This window comes from Euwallacea fornicatus, chromosome 9 (assembly GCF_040115645.1).
Source record: "Euwallacea fornicatus isolate EFF26 chromosome 9, ASM4011564v1, whole genome shotgun sequence".
NCBI lineage: Eukaryota > Metazoa > Arthropoda > Insecta > Coleoptera > Curculionidae > Euwallacea > Euwallacea fornicatus.
The window spans coordinates 421,428-449,158 of NC_089549.1; the positions used below are offsets into that span (position 1 = coordinate 421,428).

At 44.5% G+C, this 27,731-nt stretch overlaps 1 protein-coding gene and 1 long non-coding RNA gene across 3 annotated transcripts in view; one reads left to right on the forward strand and one right to left on the reverse strand.

The window, feature by feature from the left end:
- Nucleotides 1-305: 305 nt before the first annotated feature.
- LOC136341264 (LIM domain transcription factor LMO4) overlaps nucleotides 306-27,731 on the forward strand; it is a 37,983-nt gene continuing 10,557 nt past the window's right edge. Inside the window, exons 1-5 of one of the 2 annotated variants that reach the window (XM_066286048.1) lie at nucleotides 306-402; nucleotides 804-960; nucleotides 1,694-1,939; nucleotides 16,892-17,117; nucleotides 19,538-19,841. In XM_066286048.1, coding sequence (XP_066142145.1) covers nucleotides 16,973-17,117; nucleotides 19,538-19,841 — 449 coding nt within the window. In that variant the 5' untranslated portion in view covers nucleotides 306-402; nucleotides 804-960; nucleotides 1,694-1,939; nucleotides 16,892-16,972. Of the gene's footprint in view, nucleotides 403-803; nucleotides 961-1,693; nucleotides 1,940-4,194; nucleotides 4,484-16,891; nucleotides 17,118-19,537; nucleotides 19,842-27,731 lie in introns of those variants that run through there. The other variant, XM_066286047.1, reaches the window with a different exon arrangement.
- LOC136341266 (uncharacterized) overlaps nucleotides 16,413-27,731 on the reverse strand; it is a 67,029-nt gene continuing 55,710 nt past the window's right edge. Inside the window, exon 4 of the long non-coding RNA XR_010732472.1 lies at nucleotides 16,413-16,583. This is a non-coding gene — a long non-coding RNA (uncharacterized lncRNA). The remainder of the gene's footprint in view (nucleotides 16,584-27,731) is intronic.

Genomic DNA, 27,731 nt, shown 5'->3' on the forward strand with positions numbered 1-27,731 from the left:
ATTAATTTATGTTAAAGAGGGTGTACGTTATTGGGTTCGGGGTTTGTTTGGCCGATCCCCTATTAAGAAAACGGTAAATGAGCCGTTCGGCGCACAATGCAGTGCGACCGGAGGAGCCCGAACTCAGTATTTTTTATTATTATTATTTTTTTTAGTTTTTGAGACGCTGCCCGTCCAATAGAGAATCCCTGTATATCGTCGCCATCTCGGGCGCAGTACTGGGGCAGGGAGATAGTTCGCTCGCACACGGGCCGATGTCTGTCTCTCTCAGATTCGGAGGTACCGCCAGGTTCACGGAGATGGGCGGTTGGGCTCAGTCGTACACAGGTTTAAGGGCGCAAAGTGCGGCCTTTCCGCGCCGGACACGCTGCCTCTTGCCACCCTTCCACGTCGCACCGTAAGGTAATGATTACTACTTACTAATACGTAGTCTCGCATCCGTTTCTTCGGGGTTTCGGGACGTTCGCGGCCGCAGCCGCGAACGTCCCGGAACGAGCGTCATTCCGAGGCAGATGATTATTTCGAATTGCAGATTTATGTATCCTCATATTGCACCACGTTAAATTACGTACGTAGTCCCGAATCTGTCCCTTTCGGGAATGCAGTTTAAAGTACGGTCATTTGGCTCTTTCAAAAGAACCACGGGCTCTACGCGTTCCCGAGAGATCAATAGCCAAAAATTCTCATTTGACCTCGGCATCGATTCATCATCAAAAACCCAAATTCGAGCACAACAAACGCCTTTTTCCTCATCTCCAACAAATTTAATTTCAATCACAAAAGACTAGACTTTTGGGTTTCAGTTCAAGATGATTAATAATCGCCCCGGCATGCGCGCCGCAGCCCTATGACGTCAGTTCATTAACGACGCTAATGAAACACATGGATTTACTAATTGAATGTCCGTGTATGGCATAACAGCATTTACATATCAAGCTCGGCAGGGGAAGGTAATTAAAGGTAATTAGAGTTTCAGATGTTTGGAAGCATGCGAATTTTTTCCATTTGAAAATGGTCAATTCTCGTCGTGGTTTGTCCATGAAATCGGGCCGAAAATGGAGCTATGGGGGAAAGTTTCCTAATTGCGGGCATAGAAACGAAAGGGAAGGTACAGTTTTGTAACTGGTAAATTATTAATTTATGGCTCTAATAAATTAAACGTCAAACTCATGCTCGTATATAATTAATTATTCGGCATAAACGTTTTAAAGTTCGAGCTAAATCGCTATGTTAAAGCGTTATTATGTCCTTCTAACAATAAATTATGGGCACTTTTTGTGTGCAAGATAGCGGGCCCTAAATTCCTCCGAGGCGCAGATAAATTATTTTCGTGTTGACAAAAGAAAGAAAGTCGAAAAACGGCATCGTTCCACTGGAGAAAAAAGGAATATATCGACTGATCGGAAGGAAAATGAAACTTCATGGAAACTGTCTTCGAATTCCGAAGGAAGAATCGGAATTTTAGGAGATTTTCGTGAATCGCCACCAAATTTTCTCAAGTCAAGTCCCCCGGCTCCCCGCGAAACCGCCGAAAAATTCACATAATTTCTGGATCAAATCTCAAATTTCCAATGGAAATGCGGGCTCAACATCATAAACTCCATTCAGTGCGTTATATGGTTTATTCCAGTCGGTTTCTAGTTCACCTGAATTATTTTATACACCCATTTGAGCTATATTTTATTGCTTTAAGCATGCGAATGACACCACGCAGCAGTTATGTCCGGAGGATGGGACATTGCAATGTACGTGCTATTCACGAGAAAAACCAGTGCAGGGTTGTTGTCCTGATGTGCGGCAATTTGGACAATTGTGAAGTTTCGATGGAGAGATTCTGCCAGTGTAAAGATTAAAGATTGGGCTCTCTTTGATAACCCACTGGAGGACTGTTTCCGTTGTAGATAAGATAACAAACAGCGGGACCTACATGTAATTAAAGGTAAACAGCAAACGTATTCTTATTTACACATCTATTTAGGTTTGTTATGGCCCTCGAGCCGGGAAAAACATAAGTTTTCATTCACGTTTTCGAGGTACGTTCGGCGATCTTGACGGCGTTCGCAACAAAATGTGTCCGAGCATGAACGAAAAATGCGAACGAACCGCCGAAGCATTGCGAAACGCCGTTGACAATTTAACAATCTCTACAATTCCTAAATGTGACAATTCAACAAAGATTGCAAAAACTAATTTTGGGGAATTACCGAGCAAACACGTCATGACGATTAAAAAAAAATCAAAGTAAAATATACGGTAGAAGGGAAAAAATGGGAATTAAATCGACTCTGTGTCCGAGAGAGTAAAAGAGGTATTATGGTCCGGTTTGTGGAGTTCGTCGAGATGATTAATTTCGGCTATTTTTGAAAAAAATCGCCCTGCCGGTTCCTCAGATGTCGTCCTTAAGGCTCGACGACTGTTCCCTTGAAAAAAATCAAGGAAAAAACGGTTTTCCCTCAAATCGAACGTTAAATCGAGACACAAAATACCGATACGAAGCCTTAAAAACACGCTCCGAAAAACTCTCACTTTGAGACGAATTTAAAATTATGGAAATGGGAGACGAAATTACTCTGCATCTGAGGAACTAAAAGAGGGACAATTGCAGCTCGAGTTGCGCTTGTAAAGCTCATTGAGACCATTAATTTCTAATTGCAAAAGTTGTCAACTTGATGCGAAGAAAAAAAAACTTCAAGTTAGAACAAAGTCCTAACCTGAACTTGGACCATTTGCCTCGTTTTCCAGGCCTTTTTCGCTCATTTACAAATGCTGTTGAGTACGTCTTTACGTTCTATTATACCAACTAACGGTCTAAAACTAGGTACCGGGGGTGAAATATCGAAAGTTTCTCACTTTAATCATTTCATGTCGATCCTATATCGACCCCGGCTACCTCGATTGGGTTGTCAGGGCGTCACGAACGTAGTTTGAAACACTTTCATTTTTGGACACTTTCAAAATCGCAGAAAAGGTCTCGAAACCGTCCTCCTGTATCTCAGAAACTAAAAGAGACGTTACAACGTATAGCGGTTTTCGCAGGCTATTAGTTTGACCTGCTCTGGAATGCCATTAATTCGTTACGATATGTCCAGTTTGAAAACTTGAAATATCTACAGGACACTTCGAATTCGACGACCACCGTCGCGATTCCGGAAACTAGAGGAGATGCGAAGAAGTTTACGCGGAGGTGAAATTGCGTAGTTCAGCGCTTGACCAATTGCCGCTTTCGAAATTTTCATTTCTGGCGTACTTTCGAAAATATCCAAAAAAAAAACTAAAAATCGGAGATTTCATGTTTATCTTTTATGCTTTATTTGACAAAAAAAAAACAAAGCCGCAAGCGCATTTTCACCGCCATTTTTCCGTCGAAAAATCTAATGTCGCGCCTTTAAGAAAAAATAAAGTTGATGACGGTGGCCGAAAAACGAAACGCCGGATGGCAAATCCGAAAGCGCCATCGCGTAGCTGAGAAAAGGTGGCAACGAAAATGTGCTTGCGGTTTTGGGCTTCCTTGTGAAATAACGCTAAAAAAGTAAAAGCAAAATCTCCAGTTTTTAGTTGTTTTTGGGGGGATGTTTCCGGAAATACTCGGAGAATAAAAATTTTGAAAGCGGAATTCAGCTAAGCGCTAAATTACGCAATTTCGCCCCTGTTTAGACTTTTTCGTATCTCCTCCAGATTCCGAGATCTCGATGGCGAGAGTCGAATTTGAAATGCATTTCATGTAATTTTATGCGTATCGAGGCGGTCGTTAATACTTGCAAGATTGGAACGTAGTCGCGGGCTAGTCTACGTTGCCGGTGTATGAGGGCTGTCAATTGTTTCTGCTGGCTGCGTTCAAAATACCAATTTCGGTGCTATCTCCTGAGATTCACCTAAAAAATACTTTCAGGAAAATGTCGCTGAGTTTTGAACAATCCTAAGTCGGATCTTCCCCGAGTCCCATTTCTCCGGATTTATTAAATGTCTCCTAGAAACTGATGCGCACAGTGGTGTGTGCAGTGAAATTTTCCACGTGTTTTCCAGTAAGTTATTGAGGAACGTAATATATATCCAATAATTCATTAATGGACCAAATTACACCCCACCACGAACTCACCCTCGCTCCGTAAGGGTAGAGAATCCTCGTCTGGCCGACTTGAACAATTCACAAATTGCTTTTCAATATAATTCTCCCTCGAAGCACGCTCGGTAGTGCGAGAAGTCTCCAATCTCTCCTCAGTTGTAGAGCGACCGCGGGACCGTTCGCGTCGTCGTATTTCGAGCTCGTCTCGTTCTCGCTCGAAATCTGGTTACACCGAGTGTTGTGTGTGTACACCACATTTAAAATATGGCCGAAAGCCGCCTTTAGTTCGGCCCGGAAAGCCGTGCGAAGCTGCCCCTTTTTGGATTATTGTGGCGGGTCTCAGGACCACCCGATTCGGACTTGTGTGGATTTTCAAGAACTACCACAAGTTCCGTGTGAAATTACCATTGTGAGCTCGTTGTAAGTAGATTTGTGAGCATCTGTGCGTCCCTGACTCATCACTCACACTCCATGGCCGGTGAGATGGCCAGGTTTGAACCCTCTTGAAGAATTTAATATTAGATTTTCGCGTGGGCTGCTAAATGCTAATCAGGTTTTGTCAACACATCAAAACACTATTTTAAGCCTTAGGGAGATTTTCAAAGAGAACAATATCCACACATCATTAAAATGCATCACATTCCAGTATCAAAAATAGAATATCAACGAATAGTTTCTTGCTTCACGTGATTCAAATAACCGCCCTTCAGACCGCCCTTTCGAAACTTTCAAAGGGTGGCCCCTCCTTGGTAGCTGCCCAGGACCTCCCCCCAGGTCGCCCTTTCACCACGCAGGCGTCAATGCGCTGGTGAAGTCTCCGGAGGGGTGGAAATGCACTTTCAGCGGAATTGGAGAATTTAATCTTCAAAGAAATCTTGTCGATTTGGTCTGCCCTGTGTGGGCAGCTTGAGGTTCTGGATATTGTTGGAAATTTTGCGCCCAAAAACCCGTTTTTTGCTTTTTTTTTTTTTCTTTTTTATTAAGAAATTTCGTAACTTTGGTGAAGAACGTGTGGTGGCCCCGAATAAGGTTTTAAACTTTTTCGCCGACGTCCAGCTTTCCTTCCGAAGGTGCCATTCACGTGGTGGGGTAAAAATGCACCTAAAATACGGATTTCAGAGTGTTCGTCACACTTCACGTGATGTAATCTCACGAGTGTTCATCAGTAAGGTTATCAGCGTTTGTAGGTATGTGTGGTGATGTTCACGTTTTGATGTTTATTTACTTCGATCGATTGTCTCAAGTTTCTCAAGGAACGTTCGAGGGAACGAAAACGTCTCTTCACGAGTCTGCCTCGATTTCTTCACTCGAAGCGCAAAAATCTTCGTTGTGATGCGATACGCTGCGTCTTGATATTTCAGTAGAAATGGATTGTTAATACTTTCTATTTTTAAATCCGTGGCGTGTAAATTTATTATACAATAATTCTCCATTTTACTGCGTCTGCGGCACAAATATTTATAGCCGAAGTAGTTAATTATAGTACTCAATTGAGTGTTACGCCTCTTGTTTGGGAAACTGGGAGCGCAGCTCTCGAACAAGGAATGTATAGCCGGCTTAAAATGTGATTCGCCACAATATACTGGGTGGCTCAGAAATAGCAGGGATAACTCTTCAGTTTGGACCGAAAAGTTCCAGAATCGTAATCAAAAGAGAGTCTGAGTGCCGTAAAGTTTCTGGGCACTTTAGAGAGCGATTCGAAATGTCACGATTTAGGTCAGCGGATGAGCACATGTAGTGGTTTCGAATCGAGGTCTACAGTGGTGCGCCGAAAAGATATAAAATATTCAGCAACTTCAAAAACATTGAAATCTGCGGGAAAATGGAAGACGACGACGACGTTTTCCATTTTCCGGAAAGAAGGTTTTCTACCATCTTGAATTGTGTCGAAATCCCAGGCACCAAGCCGCTGATTTTTTGCTGGAAAAACTAAATGCTTCGGGTCGTGCAGAGGTCCCGTTAATTTTTGGGGAATTTCGACAGGCGCAAAAACGGGTACTTTGTTCGGTTCTACAATTGGTTCGAAGTCCCTGTCGCACTGCGCTCTTGATTTGTACGGGAAAAATGAAAATTTTCAGTTCGCATACGTACGAGACGTTGATTTTTTAAAATTTTTTTTCAGGGAATAGTTCAGTACACAGTCTGCGCTGAGTTTTAGACGTGTTATAAATTTAAAAATAGTAACGTTTAACATTTTTTTGGATTATCCGGAATTACTTCCCATTCCACTTTATTCCATCTCTGAATTTCCAAACGGGAAATTCAAAATTTTACGTTGTGCAGATACGTCATTTGGCAATGAAATTGCGTAGTGCTCATCGGCGTGTCCTAATTTTAATGTGTGTTTTGAAGAGAATTATAAGATTACACAATATATTTATTTTCTCGGTGAAATGGTCCTAGTCTGGTATTTTTAGCGTTTATTCAGAAGTAGGTACGATGAATATGAAGTAAGTAATAAATTTATATTAGACGCATAAATTTATTACTTGCGTACTTCATATTCATCGTACCTATTTCTGCATAAACGTTAAAAATTTCAAACCTGAGGGAATTACATAGGCGCAAAGGTAGAAAAATTCGCTTTCCCGATGAAAATTTGAATTGTACGTATCTCTACCGAAAGACATTTTTAAATTAAAGATCGATGGGTCCTTCTATGTACATGTAATATGCCAGAACGTACGCTGTTTCTTCCTCTATCGATTCGTGCGGCTGTTACCGTTTTCGGGATATTAACGCTTTAATACGAGGTACTTTCTTAAATTCGAGTTCAGGTCTATGTGGGTTTGCTGCACGGCGATCGCGCACGATCGGAGACCCGAACGCAAACGACAGGAGATATGCCCCTCCCCCCCCCCTCTCCCCTCGACCAAATCGAATTTTAAAAGTGTGATTTTTACCTGTTTTCAACCGGGCACAATCTTGTACGAGCACTCATTATTTTTATACGAAATTAACGTTCAATACCGCGCAAACTTTCCAAATTTTGTCCATATTTTCACTCGAAATTCGATATTTTTTGCGAGGAAAACGAGAGGAAACTCAGAGACGCCATTAATACTGACAACCGATGCGTTATTATTTTGTTTCCAAACCTCCTTGATAAAGGGCGCCGCTCCCGTACGACGAATTTTTGTTAAACCACGTGTCGGTTTATTTGTTGCATTAACGGTTGACCGCCAATCGCTCAACCTTAAATTAACCGTTTGGAACGATGACAGGTCTGTCATTCGCGCCCGAGCGTGTCTTACCGATTTTAGGCGTCCACCGTCCACACGATTTATAGTTGGACTCTTCATGCACGTCACAGGCTCCGTATCAGTAGTGATGCCACATCTTTTCAAATTTGATATGTAGCAGGGACGCTACGAGCTCGTTACGTTGGCTGTTTAAGAACTCGGGCATTATACCAACGATAACAACAACAATAATAATAATAATAATAATAATAATAATAATAATAGCAGCGCGGATAGTAAATAACCGGAGAGCACTATTTTAGTTCGCAAAAGGGGGGATTTTTACGGCCGAAGTCGATGAACAAAACGTCAACAAATTGAGCGGCAACAGGGCAAAAAAGTAAGGTTCAGTTGAGACGTTCGAGTACGTTTTCGTCCTCTTTTAGCGCGTTGAATCTACGCGACTTGTCATTTCACGTAAGTCGACTCTCGATCGTCACACATTGTCACGTGAATAAAAAGCTGCGCGATTTGAATGACGTTTAATTTTCGTGATTTTCGTTAATTACTCTCGAGATCCGAAGACGGTGCCAGCGCCGGCGACGGCTTTGCCTCCGAACCCTCAGCACAGGGCGGACGTGGTTCTCCCCAGTTCGAACTGGGGACGGTGCACGGATGCACCTTGACCTGTGCGCGAGGCGTCGTCCTCAAATGGAATAAAACAAAAAAATTAGACGGCTTCAATCAATATTCAGGAATCCGATGTAAGAGTTGGACTTCAAATCCAATCCTCGATCCTGAGACAATATTGCCTGCTTGGGGACTTACCAATTTCCCCCCAATTCCCGCATTTAAGCAAGTCATTGTTCTCAATTGCAAGCTTGTTTAAACTGGCGATGTTATCTCGTTTTTTAATTTATTTGGATGTTCCGATATAATTTAAAAAGCTCTGACCCTTCTCGCAAACCACAGACATAAATTTGGTCAATGTTCGTACCTTTAACGTACTATTCCGATATTTATAAGTGAATAATTTTAATGACCTCGGCTCTTCCTGCATAAAGTACCAGTCTAGAGAGCCTTTTTGAAAGGCTTCACCGTATAACCGGTTAGACCACTCTGGTTATATAAATGGAAGACAACCGCCTTTAATTAAAAAAAAGAATGAAAAGGCGTTAAGCAACGATGATATTCATTTAAATAAGGGTTTAAACGATGCCGTTCTGGTTGGTTTATTCAGATGAGTCGTGTTTCTTGGTTAAACCTGCGAAAATTTGCTGAAGTTGAGGCCGATTTCAAAACAAAACGTTCCACTGTGTTATCTTTTGTCTATGAAGCAATGGCTGTAGTTAACTATAAAATATTGCCTACTGATAAAGATGCCATTTCATTAACGTGTTTCAAATAACCTTGATATATGTTTACTACGCAAGGAAATTAATGTATTAGGCACGTCGATGTTAGATAATACTATATTGTGGGAATGTTGTGCAGATAGGTTCAACGCATTCGTTAACGGTGCTCAATCGCCCCCGAACCATCAAAAAAAGGCCCAAATTTGACATGGGGCATGCGCCCTCCCTGCACGCGACCTGAAAACCCCGAATTTTAAGCACCGGCCAGAGCGCACTCGCGAGGGTAGGGAAAACTCCTATTTGGAGGTGGAAACAGTACGATTTCGCCTTTAGGCCCTCATACGGCCCATCTCACTGAAACGTTTGCCGGTTTTTATTATTATTTTTTTTTTTTCGAAATTTCCATCTAACGTTCGCGCAGTCGCGGCCCTCCAAAGTAGCCCGGGCCTTTCCAAAATCCACGAAATTCGGCCCTGACGTTCTTCTGCCGGATTCTGGACTGTCAGTTTCCCCGAATCGCACGCGGGTAGGCGCTTTTCCGTGCCATTTCGATATTTTCGCACTCATCCCCAATTAGATTCGCATTGAGAAACGTTAATAGATTAACGTTGCAACTTGTTACCGATCGAAAGAGGAACGAAAGACTTGTAGATCGACACATTTTACGTGCATGGAAGGAAATCGGCAGTTGCCTTACGTTTGATTTTAAAACGTCTTTTGGCGGAGGTGCGTAAATTTCCAATTTCCACTTCGAAAAAGCGTTTTGCCACCTTTGCGCCCTTAAAACCCGCTTTAATGAAACATTTACTACGCCCGCACACAAACACACACACACACACACACACGTTGGAACAAGTTGAAGTAGAAGAATCGGGCCACTTTTTGTATTTTTTAGAAATTTTCGTCTCTAGTATCGACGGAAGTACGGTTTTCCATTGTTGCGTACTTTCCCCACCTCATTGGAAAACTATAATATTCAGCTTTAATTTTACATTATCATACTGTCACGTCACTTGCGACCGCCCATTTCCCTCGGTCGCACGTCTGTAGAAAGGCTCTTTCGTGCCTATTCGGTTGTTTTCGCCCCCGTCTCTGATCGGCCTCGTATCTTAGATTTTCCCGGAAAAACAACGCTAGATGGACCTTTTCCACCGCGGAACCTGAAAGAGCGTTTTTTCGCTTTTTTCCGGATACCCGGTCACTGAAGTGCCGATATACCTCGAGCGCGGTGAAGCCTTCATGGCGCATCTGCTCATCAATCGAGGAAAGAAGAAAGGACGCGTCGCGCGTCCTCACGAGTAATTCGGCAGTTTTTCAAATTGATTATGAGAGCTCAACTTTCGCAACGAACCATCTGCTTCTAGAGAGTCCTTGCTTGCCACAAGGACCCCCATTCGCGCTTCAACGCGCAATCAGTCGCCACTTCTCGCGATACCCCCGTATTTCCCTACCAAAACTACATGACCAATTGCCCTTTTCTCTTCGATTTACGGATTGATGACCTAATGAACCCTATCAACGAATCTGAACGTGGTCACCCGGCCGATTCTGCAATTTCCCAAATTTAAATTTGTGAATTTCAAATCAGTCCTCCTCCGTACGTGTATGTACCCGCGTAGGTAAAATTCAGGCATTAAAACCAGCAAATTATTAATATCAGCCAGCGAGAAATTATCTATCGTCCCCGATCACGAAGATGGAAATTATCGACGCTCCATTACTTTTTACTCTCATAGATTGATAATTGCGCCTCAACAGGTCATGAATTACACGCAAACAGTGTAAATTCCAATCTTGGGTCGGATTTTTTGCCGTTCCAAGGGCAAGCAAACAAAGCCCTTTGTGAAACCTTATGATTTAAGTAAGAGTTCCTTCCCATCCATGCCACATTTCCTTCACTTCTCCAAAGAAAGAAACGATCATCTGTCTTTCAGCTCGATGGAATGAAGAGAGACGGAGCATTTCGGGTTCTGCTCAGCCGCTACCTGCCTGGTCTGGTACATAATAGCGCAGTCTGAGACCAGACCCAGGTGTAGCCCAAGGCGGATCAAAATCTGTATTAGTTTTACTACCTGGGTAAAGAATGTTAAGAACGGCCCGTTGACCCGACATTATTAAGAATTATTATTTTCGAGTCCGAAACTGTTATTGTATGGTACCAGGCCTAGGAGCGCGAAGCAATTTGTCAATCGATCTGCGATGTGACATTTTTGGAGAGTTTGTAGGAGAAATTTGAATTTCGACTTCGGTAATTCCCCAGATTTTTCAAATACGTATTGGCCAATTTAAATTCCATTTCAACACCACACACACACACACACACACACACACAACTAAGATTCTATGTCTCGAAACTTCACATATGTACATTTGCGGGTGACATTCCTCCACCGGTTTTCGAGATATCCACGATCAATGTTTGGAAATAATTGTCGAGTGTGGGGTTACTTGAAAATGGTTTTCGCCTGGTTTTTTTTTTTAACGCGAGGTTGAGCGCCTGCACGTCGCTGGCTTTGGTCAAATTGAGTCACTAACTCTTTGGATCGTCCAAGCGTTGAGGCCTTCTCCGCACAAGAACTCGGTTTGGCGCAGGCCAATATTTCAAATAATAAGTTTTATCGCTTATTTTAATCTTTTCAGATTTAACACGCAATCCTGGTTTTGAGCAGATTAAGCCGGTACTGTCGGTATTTACCTATGAAGCTAAGTGACGAAAGCCCAGGGACGTAGACGGCTTCTTTTGCTCCTGAAGGTGCGCTCCGAGAGCCAGATTTCGTCTCGTCCCTTGCGACGCGATGCGAATTAGGCGTTGCTACGCCCCTGGTTGCGATAGTATTGCGTCGCAAACTGTTCCCATTATTCGGGAGTACTGGAACTTTCTTCGCCCGAAAACTCAGCGGCGCAGGGAGCTTCAACTTATAACTACGAAATTTACGAATGGATAATCGTGATTTTGTTTGTTTTTTTTTTTTGATATTATTAACGTGCAACCGGTGCCAGCACGCTTCTGCTCTTAACCAGACGGAGTTGGTGGTTTTTTATCGTGCATTTTTCGTGTGCCGCGAAGAACCATTTTCTTTGCATTGCAAAATTTTTAAACGATCATCTCACCTGTTCGATTCGTACCGAATTCCACAACGTCCAGGTTGAGTCGGTAATTGTGAGCTATTTAGCAAAATAACGAGTTATTTTATTTCAAATTTCAGCGGCGTAGGGTCTTTAACTAAAATAATAAAAAAAAACGAAATTTTTAAATAATATGTTCGATCGGTTTTCGCTTTTTTTTTTTTTTTTTTAATTGTGAATTGGCGCGCTCGTGGTTTTAACTAGATTAAATTGATAATTTTTGGTGTTGGTTAGAAGGGATTAGATTTAATGCTCCTGAAGTCTCCCTGGCCTTGAGCGTGACGACAGTAGTTTCCGTCGTTGCGGCACTGCCGCTGCGTTCCGCAAACGTTAAAAATTCCAAAATTACACAGTTTTTTTTTTTTTCCAGAAATCGAATTTTTCCTTCGGTCAGTTCTCGTTTCGTGCGCGCCGGGGTCGAACGCGAACGTGTAAATTTTCCGAGCAAGAAACCCGCCCCAGCTTTAGGGGCCCACTTCGGGTCGCAACCAAACAGCCCAATGCGCCTCTGGCTTCTCGCCCCGCGACTCACTAGCGCAGTGGCGTGGACGCCTTTACGATCTGTCTTTACGTTTCGGTGCTGTATATACATCGCCAGCCTCGTCATCGAGATAATGAACTAACAGAACAAAGGGGGATTAAGCCGTAATTAGCAGACACAAAGTTTTGAGCGGTAAATTGAATCGGCAACTTTTTCCCACGTAATTAAACATCGAAGCTCATTAAAAACCAGATGGTCCGTAAAATCGGGAACAAGTAATTTTTTGTCGGGTTCCTACAAAAATCGAATTACCCGCCAGTTAATTTCAGGTGTAAAACAATTGAGTATCCAATTTACGCTCTCTTTTAGCATCGATCGAGGCAATTTTAAAAACTAATTAGACCTTCCCTTCGTGGAATATAATTACCGAGCCGGCCGTCTCCCTCATTCGCCTGGAAAAATAATAGAATAATACGCGTATCCCTACCCCCATTCCGCTCATATGGATTCCCAGAGGTTCAGGGGCGGAATTCAATTATTTCCGATGTATAATTACCTTAGAAACACTTTTTTTCCCTCAACTCTTCGGCACAGGGCTGGAATCGCCCCGCCGGACATCTCGCGAGCTGCCCCGCCGCGCGATACGCGATCCACGTAATGATTATTCCGTACAAATAATTATGGTTTTTCCCGTTTCGGCCGAGCTTGTCAAGGCCTGAATCAATGCCGAAAACTTTCAGGAAAAAGTATTATATACCTAAACAATTTGTTGTTGTTCAGTAATAACTGTTGGGTAATTCCCAGGCCAGAATCAATTAACTGCTCCTCCAAAGTTTTAATTAAAAATATGATATTTCACTTTGGAAAAATTGCTCACTGATATTGACAGGCAGAGAGGAAAATATGTAAGCATCAATTAATTGTTGCCGCGAAATCAGTGGCACGCCAGTGGTTTTTCGCTTAATTTAAGACGGGGCGGCAAAATTTTTTGAATTGCGCTGCCCAGAGGCGGTGGCGTGCGTTGCTCTGAGGGCACATGCAAAATCAATAAAGCTGGTAAAAATTACGTAGGACCAACCGCACGTCAATGGATTTTCCGTGGTTTCAAGCTGTGAAACGGCAACCGCACGCCAATGCCTTTGGCCTCGGTCGTGGTTTCCAAGGTTAAGCGTCGGCAGGAAGAAAATCCGCTTCCTTCGACTGACCAGCGGCGAACCAAGCACAGCCCGAAGAATGGAAAATTGTTTTCGTTTGTGCACATTTTGGAATATTCCCCATCGCGTTCGCAAAGCGGAGGTCGGAACAGTGACTTTTGGTCTGGATCGGAGGCGTGAGCGTGTGATAACCAGGGGCGCGCCTGATGTGAATTAAAAAAAAAAGACAAAAACTCGTTTCGAGTGTCGACTTTGTGCGAGACCGATAACGCGAGTGCGAGCCAAAATCCGAAAAAGATACAGCGTGGTCGGCTGAAAACCAGAGGCGCGGCGGCCGTACGCCGCTGAATATTCCCGGTTTCCGAAGCGCTCCGAAAACCGAGCGAAAGAAATGTCTTTGAAACGAACTCGCCATTCTGATTATTTATGTTTTAATTTGACGTTTTTAGCGTTAACGCAGAAATAGCTACGGTGAATATGAAGTAAGTAATAAAATTACAAAATGGAAATATGCAAGCCAATCTGTTTGCGGCCATTCTACTGGTCGAAATTGATTATTACAGATAGATAGAGAATGAAATTGAGCATAAATAGCCACACAATAAAGCAGATAATCGAAGAAATTAAGCCAAAAATGAGATTTGGTTTCGGCTGTGCGATGAAAAAATCTATTCGTTTTTGGACGGAATAAGTTTAAAAATCCATTTTGGTGGATGCGCAAGGGCATCTCTTTCATCGATGCCGCTTTTTTAAGCCCAATCTGAATAATCACAATGCCATTAGCTCTCTAATGATCAATCGCAACCAGCGAAATGGTCGCGTAGCACAGTTGCTTGCAGATTTCCAATTTTGTAATTTTCTTACTTGCTGCATATTCATTGCACCCGCCATTGCGTAAAGGCCAAAGATTACAGATTCGCACGATGTTAAAAGGGCAAGTATCAGTTAACCCCGGGGAAATTGTCAATTTTGCGAAACGAAAACCATGAGCGCGCCAACTCCATAGACGTACTGGTCTCCGAGACCGGTACATTAAACGCGGAGCGGGGGCACCGATGGGGGCGTACGGTCCGGGGTGAAGGTATCGGGTGGATCCCAGGAAATTGACACACCGATTTCCCGAAAAAAACAGATGCGTGGCAGGCCCTTAACCAAATGTTTGTGAGGGAAAGAGACGCGTGTGTTGAGGTTATTTGTTTAAAAGAACCGTTCAAATTTGTTTATCATTTTGTTCGTACGTATGATTTTTGCTAAATCTCGCGAATATCTCAATGTTCGGCCCATTCCGTTTTCGTCTTCATGAATCCCTTTAACGAAACATACGTACAGATAATGGGGAAATGTCAAAGACGTAACTGATGCTGTTTTAGAGATGTTTTTCCGGTGTTCTCTCCTCTAACGCTAATGCAGCCGTGGCCGTCCCCAAAATTGGCCAAAAAATAACCAAAATTTTTCTTTTTTTTTTTTTCGAAAACCGCGAAATTCGACCTCAACACGTGCCTTGATCAGGTTGCAGATCTCGCATGACTGCACGTTCGTCATGTTCATGTATTAAGGCTTTTCTCTTCACGAGAGACCGATTGAAAACCGTTTTGAAAAAATTTTGCAAACGCACCCTCGATACGACCGCCGAAGGCGGGTTTCGGCAGTTTTCCGACCATCCTCAGACACCAGGCGACGTACCCGACACGTCTTTTCGTCAGGTTCTGGGGCTGGACTTTGCGCCTCTCCCGCCGCCCCGAATCGCCAGCGGTTCGCGCGCTCTTTCCCTTTGGGCTAGTTCGGGCTAGTTTGGGGCCCACGCCGAATGGTCGTTTAAAGAAATTCTTCCAAACGTTAGGAGTTTCAATTTAAATTTATAACGCTCGTTTTAATTAGTTTTGGTATCGGTGTACTTGAGGCAGAAGATGTTGTATAAGATTCGCCCGTAAAAACCCTGCAGGCCGCCAGGTCTTGCGGAACATTCCGCTGCACGCGTTTTAGGGGCCTTCTTGCACAGTTGTATATAACGTGCCGTGGTCGATATTGTTAATACACGGGAATACGTAAATATCGCGGTAAAATCGGGAAAAAATAAAAGCAGAGTGACAGCTCCCGATGGGCCCCTAATGCCCCAAAAAACCTCCCTAAAATTGTAATGTTTTTTTGCCATTTTGCACTGAATGGTTCGGGAGAGATAACAGCTACGGCCTGGTCGCCGATGGAAAGGGGCGGAAGGCGCGCATGCTTCGCCCGTAAAGCCTCAATTTCTATTTTTCCACTTCTCCATTATGGAACCCTCCGAAAATCTCACACTTCAGTCGCACCTCCGTCTCTAGGCCCTCGTCGATTGTCCTCCTCCAGTCTTCGCCCGTTCCTCCGCAACCACCACAAAGCCGACTTCAGAAATTTTTTCTCCCGCATTGCAATCCTCGCCGGCCTTCGCGCGTCTCCCTGTACGACACCCCTCACTTGGTCCGAAGAGGCGCAGGCCGAAGACCGGCCCTCGATCAGGGCAAAAATCCCCTCGATTACGGTCCTGCCGTAGTAATTCTAACCGTTCCGTCCCCTCGCGTTACTCGAATAAATTGTTCGTCCCTTATTGCACCAGTGATTGTAATGCAATACTGCTTATATAGAGCTTAGAAAGTAATGTATGATAATTTATCGCCTTTAATATGCAGAATTTATCAATTTACTTGAATGGCACAATGGAAACTTTTATTAGAGATGGGGGATGCGAGTTTGGAACTATCGAGGGGATGAGTTATTGGGGTTTGTGATTAATACCGTTTAGGGTTAAAAAGATCGTGTGTTTGGCGAGGAAGTGATCGAAATTGAGGGAAGTCTTTAATAGAACCCTAAATTTTTAATTAAAAGCGAAACCTGTTTAAAAGTTATAAAATATTCGGTAGACAAGGTCGGGCAAGCCCTAGGTCGTATTAAAAAAATTAATTAATTTTCCAAACTCATTAGGTGGGATCAGGAGAAATTAAAAAGGTAAAATAAGATTTATAATTTTAATAACCGAATCGACTTCATAACAAGTTAAATAAAGTATTCCTCCCCGTCAAAAGGATTAAGCGGAAGGGCGAAATTTGAAATTAATTTGTATTTTGTTGAGTCGTCAAGAAAACTACCGATGGAGGTGTGGTTTCGGGGGATACGACACGTTTGGTAAGGCAGAAAACAACGCATTTGCATTATTCAACATCCGACAGACTTTCCATTACGGTCCCAGATCTGAAAAGTGCCTTAAATATAATATGTAACCCGAAAAGCAATTATTAATTGGGTGACTTGCAGTAATTAAGCTCGATAATGGCGTTATAATATTGTCTAAGTGCAACAGCAAGAGAAGACTGAAGTCTCTAATTGTACGAACATTACTTCTCCAAACTTACTTTTAATGAAGATTAATTGCCTTTATAATTATAATTCGGTTAGGGTCTCTCCAGGGCCATTAGCGGAGAATATAAATATATGGGTTTCTGAAGGGAATTTTAAAAGCATCATAATATTATACCGAGGGTTATTTTTTTTTTTTGCAGGAACTAGGATACCGAAGCTAAAGAGAGTCTTTCGAACCGATCAAGAGACCATTTTCTGTCAAGCTGGCAGCTTTAGCCACGATGAACCCGCACTACCATCCATACGGAGGACCTGGAGAGCTGACCTCGCCCCATCCACCCTCACCGGACAACAATAACTATCACGCTCATGCCGGGGGGCCACCGGGGATGCACCATGCGAACGGACACTCCATCGGATCCATTGGTAAGGTTCCCGACGTGCGTGTCTGCTTCATTTCTCCACGAATCCGGCCCGATTCGGTAATTTGAGCTTCGCGACCTTTGCGCAAACTCCTCGATTATCTCGGTCCGAAGTAGCTTGCGGGGCGACGCCGCGCGCACTACCTGGAACTCGCTAAACTCACGAGCGCACTTAGCACCCTGCAGAGGGCGCGAGGGGCAAATTTTAACGAGAAAGCCGCCTTACGAAATTTTGCCCCGTGGGGGTTTGGAGATCGGAAGGTGCAAGTCGCCTCACCGGCCTCTGGTGACCTCACCCGGATTCGAGCCGATGACTGGACGCCGCTTTGGGAAGAAGCGGACTTTCGAAATTTGGCCTTTGCGCGATGAAAAACGTCAGAAAAGTGAAGTTCCAGCGTCGCACTTAGAGCGGGGCCCCGGACGTCGCCGATTTCAGCCGAAGTAAAGCGCTGTCAAAACAAACCCCCACCGAGAGTACGGGGGCTAATTTCGCCCCCGTCCCAGACACAAAGTATGTGCTAAAGTGGATATTTTCAGCCATTTTCCGAGGCCTAATTAAATAAACTACTCCAATGTGTTTCCATGAAAAACTCTTTGATGTCCTCTTTAGCAATTAAAATCTGTCCCCGAAGCAAATAAAACCAGAGACGTAACATCTTTGTTTAATTAGTAGTTGACTCGGACTTAAAGGGAACTCGTCGAAGGAAAAACAGTGTCCCACTTGCCCTTGCTCCCTCGCGAACGGCCCGCCCCAGTGACCTTTCGCGGAAGAACTCTTCAGCGGTGATTCCTAACGATTATAGAATATTAATGGAAATAAACGGGCGTCGCGTCTCAGCCGAGTTCACTCCCTCTGGTAAGAGACTGCCCAAAAAGTGGTCAGAACTGCGCAACACGGCTCAAATTAATAACCGACGCCTTGGCCCGCGGCCTTTGACCGAGGGAGTCTTGACGGCCCCCTCAATAATTGAAAAATGTCCCAGAAACACGGGGAAAACCAGTAACGTAGTTACCAGAACCCTCCCGCCCTCTTTCTCCGTTTCGTGTGACAAATTGAGGGTTGTTCGGTGCAAATTTTTCCCTTTAAGGCTTTCAAGGGCAACCACCCGAATTATTTTAATCTAGAACACAATAACAATAATTATTTAAAATGATTTTTGTAACAAAAGCCGCTCACCGGAAAACCTGACTTCCTGTTATGGGCCTCCGCAGCGGAACAAATGCCCAGAGGGATTGAAGCATGAAATAATTTTGTGTAGAAGTCGAAACAGTGATCTAAATGGAACAAGGTGCAAAACGAACGTGTTTCTTCCTTTTAAATCCAGCACGTTCTTCGACGAAAGGAAAATGGCGACGGAGGGAACGGACGTTTTCGGGGCGATTTGGACACCGAAGACCGTGCGACGCGACTTACAGACCTTAGAAGATGGTTCATCATGAATCCCAAGAAATCCAATTACCCTTAATGAGTGTTAGCGTTATATTTAATAACAATTTTAATTGGCGGAGCCAGCGCTAATCAACGAAATAAATGCTAATGAGTACGTTATTGTTAGTAAAAATTAATTACGGCGAAGGACGGACATGTCATCCCAATTAAAGATGATAAATAGAAATGGTTATTAACGTTTCATTAGATATTCTATTTCATTCTAGCTTAATTGGCAAACTTTGTGATAAACAAGTGTTAATTATCTTCGGATTTTAAAAGGCGTTTGTTGTACTCACTGCCGATTTATGGCGACGGGGGCTAACAACAAATTGCCCAATTGACGTTTCGGTCGTCGCCGTTCGATTCGCACTCGAATTGCCCGAACGAGAACCCAAAACTTGAGGCGACCCGGCAGAAAGAGACGTCGAAGCGCGGGAACGTGGCTAAAAATAAGCGGGGCGCCACTGGTTTATTGAGATCGGACGGCCGCCGGGGCCATTGGCGTCGGTCGTTGACATCTCTCTCGAAGTCTGCGAGCGATTTTCTGCCTGAGAAATCGGACGACGCGCCGCTGATTTTTCTTACGTCGCAGCGGCCGTTTCACGAACGGCCATTGGCGTAGGGGATTCCGCCGTGCGGTTAAATAGTGTCGGAAAAACGGCTCATTTCCGATGACGACAGAGTTAGCCCGACGAATCCCGATGATAAATAGTAAATAGGGAATTTATAGTACTGCAACGGCCCTCGGCGCAGCCCGAAAATTGATTTCGATAACATCCCTCAGTAATTAATATTTTTGCCAAGATCGTTTTGTGTCTGGGGGTTTGTTCCGGAATAATGCCACGCTAATGGTTTTCCTGTTATTTCCGTGATTTTTTCTGCGTTCACGAGGCAGCCGCGAACGTTGTAAATTTAACGAAAAAATAAACAAAAAAAAATGGTTTTGTGCTTCACGACGCCTAAATTTCTACCACAATTCCCTATCTTTCCAGGCATGCCCAATGGACCGACCCATCACCAGCAGCACCCCGCCTTCACCAGCAGTGGCACCCCTACTCCGGATGGGTCTCTCCACCATCAAAGTCCCAGCATAGGGAACAACAATAACAATAATTCAGTGAAAATATGCGCGGGTTGCGGGGGGAAAATCGTGGAACGGTTCCTTTTACATGCCCTGGATCGTTATTGGCATAACGGGTGTTTAAAGTGTTCATGTTGTGGGGCCATGTTGGCGGACATTGGGACTTCCTGCTTCACCAAAGGGGGGATGATACTGTGTAAGCAGGACTATATGAGGTAACTATGCGATATTGTGTGTTATTAAAAACCGGCTATCGGCCTGCACTAAAAGCTTTCACTTGTTTCCAAATTTATCGGTTTTATCTGAAATTATTGCCCCTATTAAGCTCTAAAACGCTCGTTTATGTAACTTTTAGGTTGGACAAATAGAGCGGCCGAAATAATATTAATAGAACTTAACTGATCGATAAGTGTGTTTTCAGGGAAAAATTTGCGTGTGATTAGGGCCATTTATTACCCCGAAATGTGATTAGGTTCGGGGCTTTTTGTGTGGCGTGTGATAATGCATCGATCTGCATTGCGGCCTGTTTAGAACCATCTAATTTATTAGCATAAGTCCTCAACACGCGGGCTATTATCGATCCCTCGAACCCCACGACAGGGGCTGGGAATTAGGTTTTATCAAAAAGTAAATAACCGGTCGAATTACTTAAATTTTTGAGCGAAAAAGTGTCAAATCTTGCATGTGACAGGGAAGAGGGGGAGGGGGGGGGGAGTGTTGTGGGAACTTCATAAATAAAAAAAGGGGGGGGGGGCGCAATGAAAGGGAGGAGAAGTTTGCGTAGATGTAGAAAAGTAACGTTCCAAACAGGTATGAAAATCGTTATTGTTCAGCCCCGTGGAGCTCATCGAAGCCGTCGAATTGAGTTCTTTCTTAATGCAGGTGCTTCACAGACTCCCGAGTTCGCGGCACTCAAAGTACCAAATTTGTCATTCGACCTCGACAATTACTCTCGGAAATGTAAAATTTTCGAAATTTGTCGGTTGAAAAAAATCCAGTGGTGCGCCAGTGTACTTCAGGAAATATATTTCGTCAATTCTCACCCGAAGCAGGGCAGAACGTTACTCGGTTTCCGTGAAAGATGCAGAGGTGCAGGCCCGAGCTGTTATCGAAAACGTTTTGGCGATCGTTCGATGGGCAACAATTGCGAACGTAGTGGTACGCCAGTGGTTTTTGCGAAATATTCTCATAAACGTTTCGTTGGGCACGTCGAGCTGCCAGTCCCTCGAAGATAGAAAACGGGTCGCTTTGTTTGAGCGAAAAACAGAGGCGCGCACCTCTCGCCTGCGGTAAATGAATTCGTGGACAGTATCCGAATTTGAAATTTCTGAGCCGAAAAAATGTCGTTGTACGCCGATGATTTTCTGGAAGCGCGTTTCGCCCGTTGTCTCTCAAAAGCGGGCGAAAGCGCCTTTCGGCCTCCACGACAGGGTCGTGGCAGGCTGAATATCTTAATTTTTTGGGCGAAATTTCTCTCATTATCTGCGAAATTTGCAGATTACAAAGATGAAACGTTGTTGCGGTGAATTTCCACGGAATTATATAAGATAGTGCGCAGTCTCGGACGATAAACACGCCATTGGCGTAGATTCAAAAGGATCGGGAGTTACGACACGTCGTTTGCCGACTCTGTCGACGAGAACAACAAATTTTGCACCAAATGAGGGCACTTTCATGGCGAAACGTCGCAGAGTCTACAGGAGGGTCGACCCAATGAACAATCTAGAAAATACAAATAGGAAAGTGCGTGGCATCGGGCGCGATCCTGCGTTGCAAATCCAGGGGCGCACTTCGGCCTCGGCCCGTTAAACATTTTTCCATAAACGTGCCGGAGCTTTCTTCCAAGAATTAATATCGAAGTTCTAATGTTTTAATGATGGGACGGCGTTTGTTTTTTTTTCTGTTTTTGAACAAAAACCAAATCTGCTTGATCCGGTGTGAAACGGTAGAGCACAGCCAATCCATTCTATATTTCTTGGTTTCGTGGTTTCGAAATGAATCGAATTTAAAATTTAATTACATCCTTGAGTTGTGCATTATGGATGTGGCAAGAAGCTAATTTGTCCTGCAAAATTGGTACGCTGAAAAACCTGTTGAGCAATAAGTGATGGAGACGTTGAGTCTATGTGATATCAAAGAGAGGTTTCGTGCGGCTCTCGTGATGATGGGAAGGTTGGAAAAGGAGAGGAGGAACTTGTTGAGCAAAATGACTCAACAAGTTACGATGAAGAAAAAGCCTGGAAAGGGAGTCCCAAAATATCGCTAATACGGTGAAACAAACGGGCTGCGATAATGTAAGGAGAATGATCGGGAGTAAACAGCCCGAAAGGGGCCAAATGTAAATGTTCTTACGGTTTCTTTGGGAATTGTCATCGTGGAAACCGCAGCAAAAATCGCTTTTGAACGATTATTACGGCGGGAACAACGACAATCGCTGCTGATATCGATGTTGTCGGGTGTCAAGCGCCACTTTTCCCACGGACGGGAGCTTTAAATCTATTTTAGCGGTTTTCGTTGGGAAAAGAATTACACTAAACGCGAAATGTAGCTCGGCTAAAGGGCGCTTAAAATCCGGGAAAAAGGGTGAGAATGTTGAGAGAAAACTTGATGATTCAATTCGTCATCCGAGCACCACGAACCATCACATAGAAGGAGATAAGAGAATAAGACGTGCACATGCACCCCCTGGTGAAACTGACAGACGTGAACATAATTTGACGGCAAATAGGGGGGATGATCGCGAATGGTGGAGAAGAACGATTAGATAATTTAATATAAGCCATCATGTCACTGGGAAACGTGAGGACCAATCATAACGAAGCGAGATGTTTCGGTTTCAGATTTGATAACGAAAAACTCGAAAACTGATGAGGACGGCGGCGGCCTATAAGGAGACTGCAGTGATGAAATGTTCTCTGCGAGCGGCGACTTCAAAAATATTGAATAATATACTGGGCGTCCTGCGGAAAAATATCGAGTTTTCGAAGACAAAAGAGAAACGTTGTGAATGTCCTCTCTCTCTCTCTCTCTCTCTCTCTTTCTACCCTTCCCACACCTCTGTCCCTCTGTCGACGTCAAATTACTGGAAAATTAAAAGAGATGCGTGTGGGAACACCCATTGGTGATTCCCCGCTGCGAACAGTAGAATCGAAAGATCAATTAATATGCAGGGAGTTCTGCACGAAAAAATGACGATGCCAGTGCCACCAACGGGAGCGACATAATTACTTCAAAGTTTGGTAATAACCATCTGACTAACTCTCAAATTGGCCGATGGTACAGGTAAATATAGAACAATGTAATGACCGAACGTCCGCTGTAATTGGTACGATTCGAGATGTTCAATAACACACCAAGTGTCCCTCGGAAAATATGGAAATTCCAGGGCTTGAGAAACATGAGTGTGGGGACGTCCGCGGGGACGTAACCCTGGTGAACAACACACTCAAAAAATAAATGAACGTACAGGGCGTTCGGTGCGAAAAACCAAGGCATCGACGTTCCAGGCTGGGAGTGTACATTTCACGAGTTTCTCGGATCCCCCGTACCCGAAGCATCGCTGGTTGCCTATTTTGGCGCCGAGGTTTCGGCTTACGTGGCGCCACAGGTGTTTGTTCTCCAAACTAGACATTCACCTATCGGGTTGCCTAACACAATTGAAAAACACCTAATTCGTAACATTTCTTTTTTTTTTTTGTCCGAAGGGTCGAGTTGATTATTTCAGCAATTTCTGGATGGCACTGAAAGAGTGTTCTTGTCGCTATCGTTCCAAATATATGCAAGCGGCGTTAGGCGGTAAGTGGGCATGTAATTGGCCCCCGCGCGTCGCGCCGCCTATATTGATTGGGGCCCGGGGCACGACGGCGGGCTCCCGAATCGAGTTAGGAAGCGGTCCCGAGGCCCCACGTGCATTATGCCGCTGCCCGAGGGCATTTGCGGAAATACCAAAGATCCAAGTTGGGGCATTATTGCCCTTTTTCGTAGCAGTCGCTAGGCAAACAAAGGGCATGGGTAGAAGGCGGCAGCCCTTCAGGTCTCACGTCACATCTCAAAAAAATCGCAAATACGAGCGGTGGTACGTCTCCGACCCGTCGCGAAGGGCCTGGGACTAAGGTCAAACGAAATTACAGCGAAGAACGGACGCTCGTGTGGTGAGCTATGAATTTTTCAAAAACGTCTTCGGACCGTGCGCCTTTTCGGGGAGGTTAAAGCGGGGTTCGCGCGCCGCTGCTTGTCTCCAAATTATCATCGTAAAATGCTCTCCAGCAGACAATGAACGAGACCGACATTATTCAGAATCACGCTGGCGTAGAACGTTTATCTCCCGAGGGGCAAAATTTCTAAAATTCCCTCAACGCAGTTGAATTAATTTCGGCCGGCCGATGCGCCACTGTCTTCGCCCGAATCATCTTGATTCTCCTCTCCTCTCGGACAAAGACGGCGGCGGGTCTGACGCTGGACGGACCGTCAGTGGCGTGGAACGTTTTTCCCCGAAACGGAGAAAAATTGAGACTTTCTCTCACGGAATGTTTTTCCTCATTTCTCTTTTTCGAATCGGTGCCGCTTTGAATCCGAGCCTGACCACGCTCGCCGTCTTCCATCGGACCAAGATGGGTTTTTTGCTCGCACGGGGGGGAAATCGATTGAAGTGTTGAGACAATTGTCAATTTTTTGTTTTTTGTTTTTTTTTTTGCTTTTTTTTTGCTTTTTTTTTCTCGTTATGAAAAGCGTATTCTTGTTCGGCGTGTCGGCCCAGCGCTGCTCCGTTTCCTGTCAAACCGCGCTCCAGGGGGCTCTCGTTCTCTCTTTCTCTCTCGCTCTGTGCCACTCTCTCTCTCTCTTTCTGTGTCACTATCTCTCTGTCTTTCTCTTTCTGTGTCACTATCTCTCTGTCTCTCTCTTTCTGTGTCACTATCTCTCTCTCTATCTCTTTCTTTCTCGGTGTCACTCTCTCGCTCGCCCGTCCTCTTTCTCTTTCTCTCTCTGTCATTTTCGGAATCCTCCGGTTTCCAGTCCCTTCGAAAAGGGGTGTAGAACTTCGTCGACGAGGCGATGTGCAAATTCCAGATTTCCAGAAATGCTTGCTCCACAGTGAACGTTTCGCTCTCTTGCTTTTCCGATTCGATATTGCCACCTCCGGATTAGTCCGGTCCATGTCTCACCGGACACAATTTATTATTGCCACGACGAAAACTCAATTTGTTCGCCATCGTAAAGACTGACAGCTGGCTCCTCTTTATTGCCGATGTAAAATGTCGCGTGATACATTTCAATTATGTAAGTAATCCATCTCCCAACAATATATGAGACGTAAAAACCTGCCGCCACAAGTTTAAAAGAGCCATCTCTTTGTTTTTGTGTACAGGGCTTAAATAGTGTCTTATGAATTGATCGGACGAGAGAATGCCGTACCCGAACCGTGACCGAACGAATTTAAAATCTCTCGGATTTTATTAAATTTTAGCACTTCTCTATGATAGTCGAGAATGAGGAAAGGAAAACAGAATTCGTCACTCGGCTCAATTACCTCGAAATAATGTAAAATTTTCTTGAACGCGACAGAGTTCATTTTCCGCTCTATATCAGCTCTATTGGTTGGTAAACAGTCTCGACTCCACATTAATATACATACACGGATATTAAATTCCAAACTGATGTTATTAACCTGCCTGCCGACTGATCTTCCGGAGCTAATTGAAGCTGGCCCTTTACCCGAAAGTCGTGCAAGTTTTCACTCCACTGTAGTTCCATTCGTGGGTAAACAGTGTCGACTCCGTATTAACATGCACGGACGTATAATAAATTCGAAACTCCCGCACCGATTCGGTGGGCGCGTTCGACTCGGGACCGACCCGAACCGGCCCGATCTTACGGGCCTAATTAGGGCCGGCCCTTGCTTTAAAAAAATTCCCGCGATTTTTGCGCTCCGCTGCAGCTCTATCCGTGGGCAAACAGCGTCGACTCTATATTAATATACGTACACGCATAATAAATTCCAAACTCCCGCACTAATTGGATGGATGTTTGACAGTAAATGTTTACAATCCCATCCCGGTGGGTAACTTTCGGCCCTATCTGGCTCCTGCAGATGCGTCTCATTAGCTCAGATTTTAATATCCTCGGCGTTAATGTATTAATGGTAAATATTTTACCCCCGTCCCCGCGACCGATAGGCAAAATGGCTGATTAGAGACCTACACGGTGGACTAAACTTTCGCCATGGGGGAATTTTATTTACGTAACGGAACATCCCCCGTTGTAAAATATGGCCCCACCCCTGACTGCACTATCGCTTTAATATCGTCGGCCAACTACCCTGTCGTTGCGGCCGGCAGACCTTGATTAATGCAACCACTTTACATTAACAATCCCGTAAATGCAAATTCGTCCCTGGCGAAAGCAACACGCATTACTTTTACCCACCACCACACTTTTCCGTGTTCCGGCTTAATTAATTAATTACTTTGCATATTTGCACACACAGTTTCGGTCTTCCCTTACAAGTGAACGTAATTTGCAATTTTCCTATTCGATAATGATTAGGTACGTCATCGAAACGGCGAGCGGCAATTATTGCAAATCAACTGGTGCCATCTCTGGTTAGGTCGGCGGCACCGAGCTCGGGAGGCGAGAGATGGCGCCACGCTTTGATGCTGGAACTAAGACACTTAATATCTCTCCGCCCAATGAAATTTGATGTGCAAAAGTTTCGTTGGCGGCTTTAATTAAATACGTACGATTTAATTAAATAGCGCGGGTACACTTAAATTCAGCCATACCCAAGACATTCGTGTTCAAATAATTAATTAGAAACTCCTGAGATTGGCCGTGTCGTTTTACTTCTCATTTCCGTTCTCCCAAGGAGTGCTCCTCTAGTTAATTCGATTGAAGCAAGGAAAAAGCTGCGTTATTGGTTTCGCCTAGCTTTAGGTCACCACTAAATTGGCGATTATTAAATTGTCAGTAATTTGTGCAGAATTATGTATTGCTCGCCGGCCTTCGGGCCCGGACACCATAATGAGAAAGTGAGACAACAGACACAATCGCTTATCCGGCATCATTAAAAACCGCGTGGTGGGCGGAGTCGGTTTATTAGGCCGTGTTTTTGTACCACGGGGGGTACCAGTACTTGTGCCAGCACTAGCATGGGTTCTATTTGGGATGGGTGGCACCGCTCACTTACGCGTGTCCGGCGACTGAGTGCCTGCGAACAATTTCGAACCCGAGAGGAGCATGCTTCACTCCGATGACTGGAAGAACAGCGGTCACTTCGAATAAGAGAACTTTTGAGAACGCTTATTGCGAAAGGAAAATTCCCGCCTCGGCTGGACTGGATACAGTGGCGTAGCCGGTCCGTGCTCGGCGCAAATGCGCACGTTCAATTGAAAGAGAAAAAAAACACTTTTTTAATGCGCGATAAAAACGTTCCGCGCCACTGCGCTTTCGCAAAACATTACTCTTTTCTTATGCGGGGAAAGGGTTATGTTAATTTGTTAAAAAAAACTGTGACGCACTGGGCCCGGCCTTAGGGGGGCGGCCGGGACAAGCCTCGCGTATAGTACAGTCAACGTTCGACGCTACTGGAACTTCGTTCGGTGTCCGGTTTCTATTCTACGCGAAGAAAGCTACAACTTGGCTTGGCGAAAGACCATTGGCGTACTGGGGCTCGACTGGAAACGACTGCGCGAATGCGTTTCGCCAAAGGAAGCCTCGAACGGTTCCCGATTGTGCGAAAAAAACTTCGCCAGTGCAATTTCGCCTCGAACTAGTCCCAGTTTTTCTTAATCGCGAAAATTCGCGCTGACGATGACGCAAGCGGCGGTGCTCTAGTGCCCGACCGGCAGCGCCCGCCGAAAATCTCGCAAAACGAAGTTTCGGAACTCCCCAACTGCGGCAAAACGCATTCCCCGCCGCTGATCTTTTTCCTACGCCAACCGTATCACCTCTCTATCTGACGAAACCTTTTCACCTCGTTTTGACCAGGGAACAGTGGCGTGCCGACGCTATCGACCCACATTTAACCGCGGTACGTGAACACATGGTCTGCTGCTGAATGGGGGATCCGGCGTGGCAGAAAAATAAAAACCCACCTGATTGACAATAAT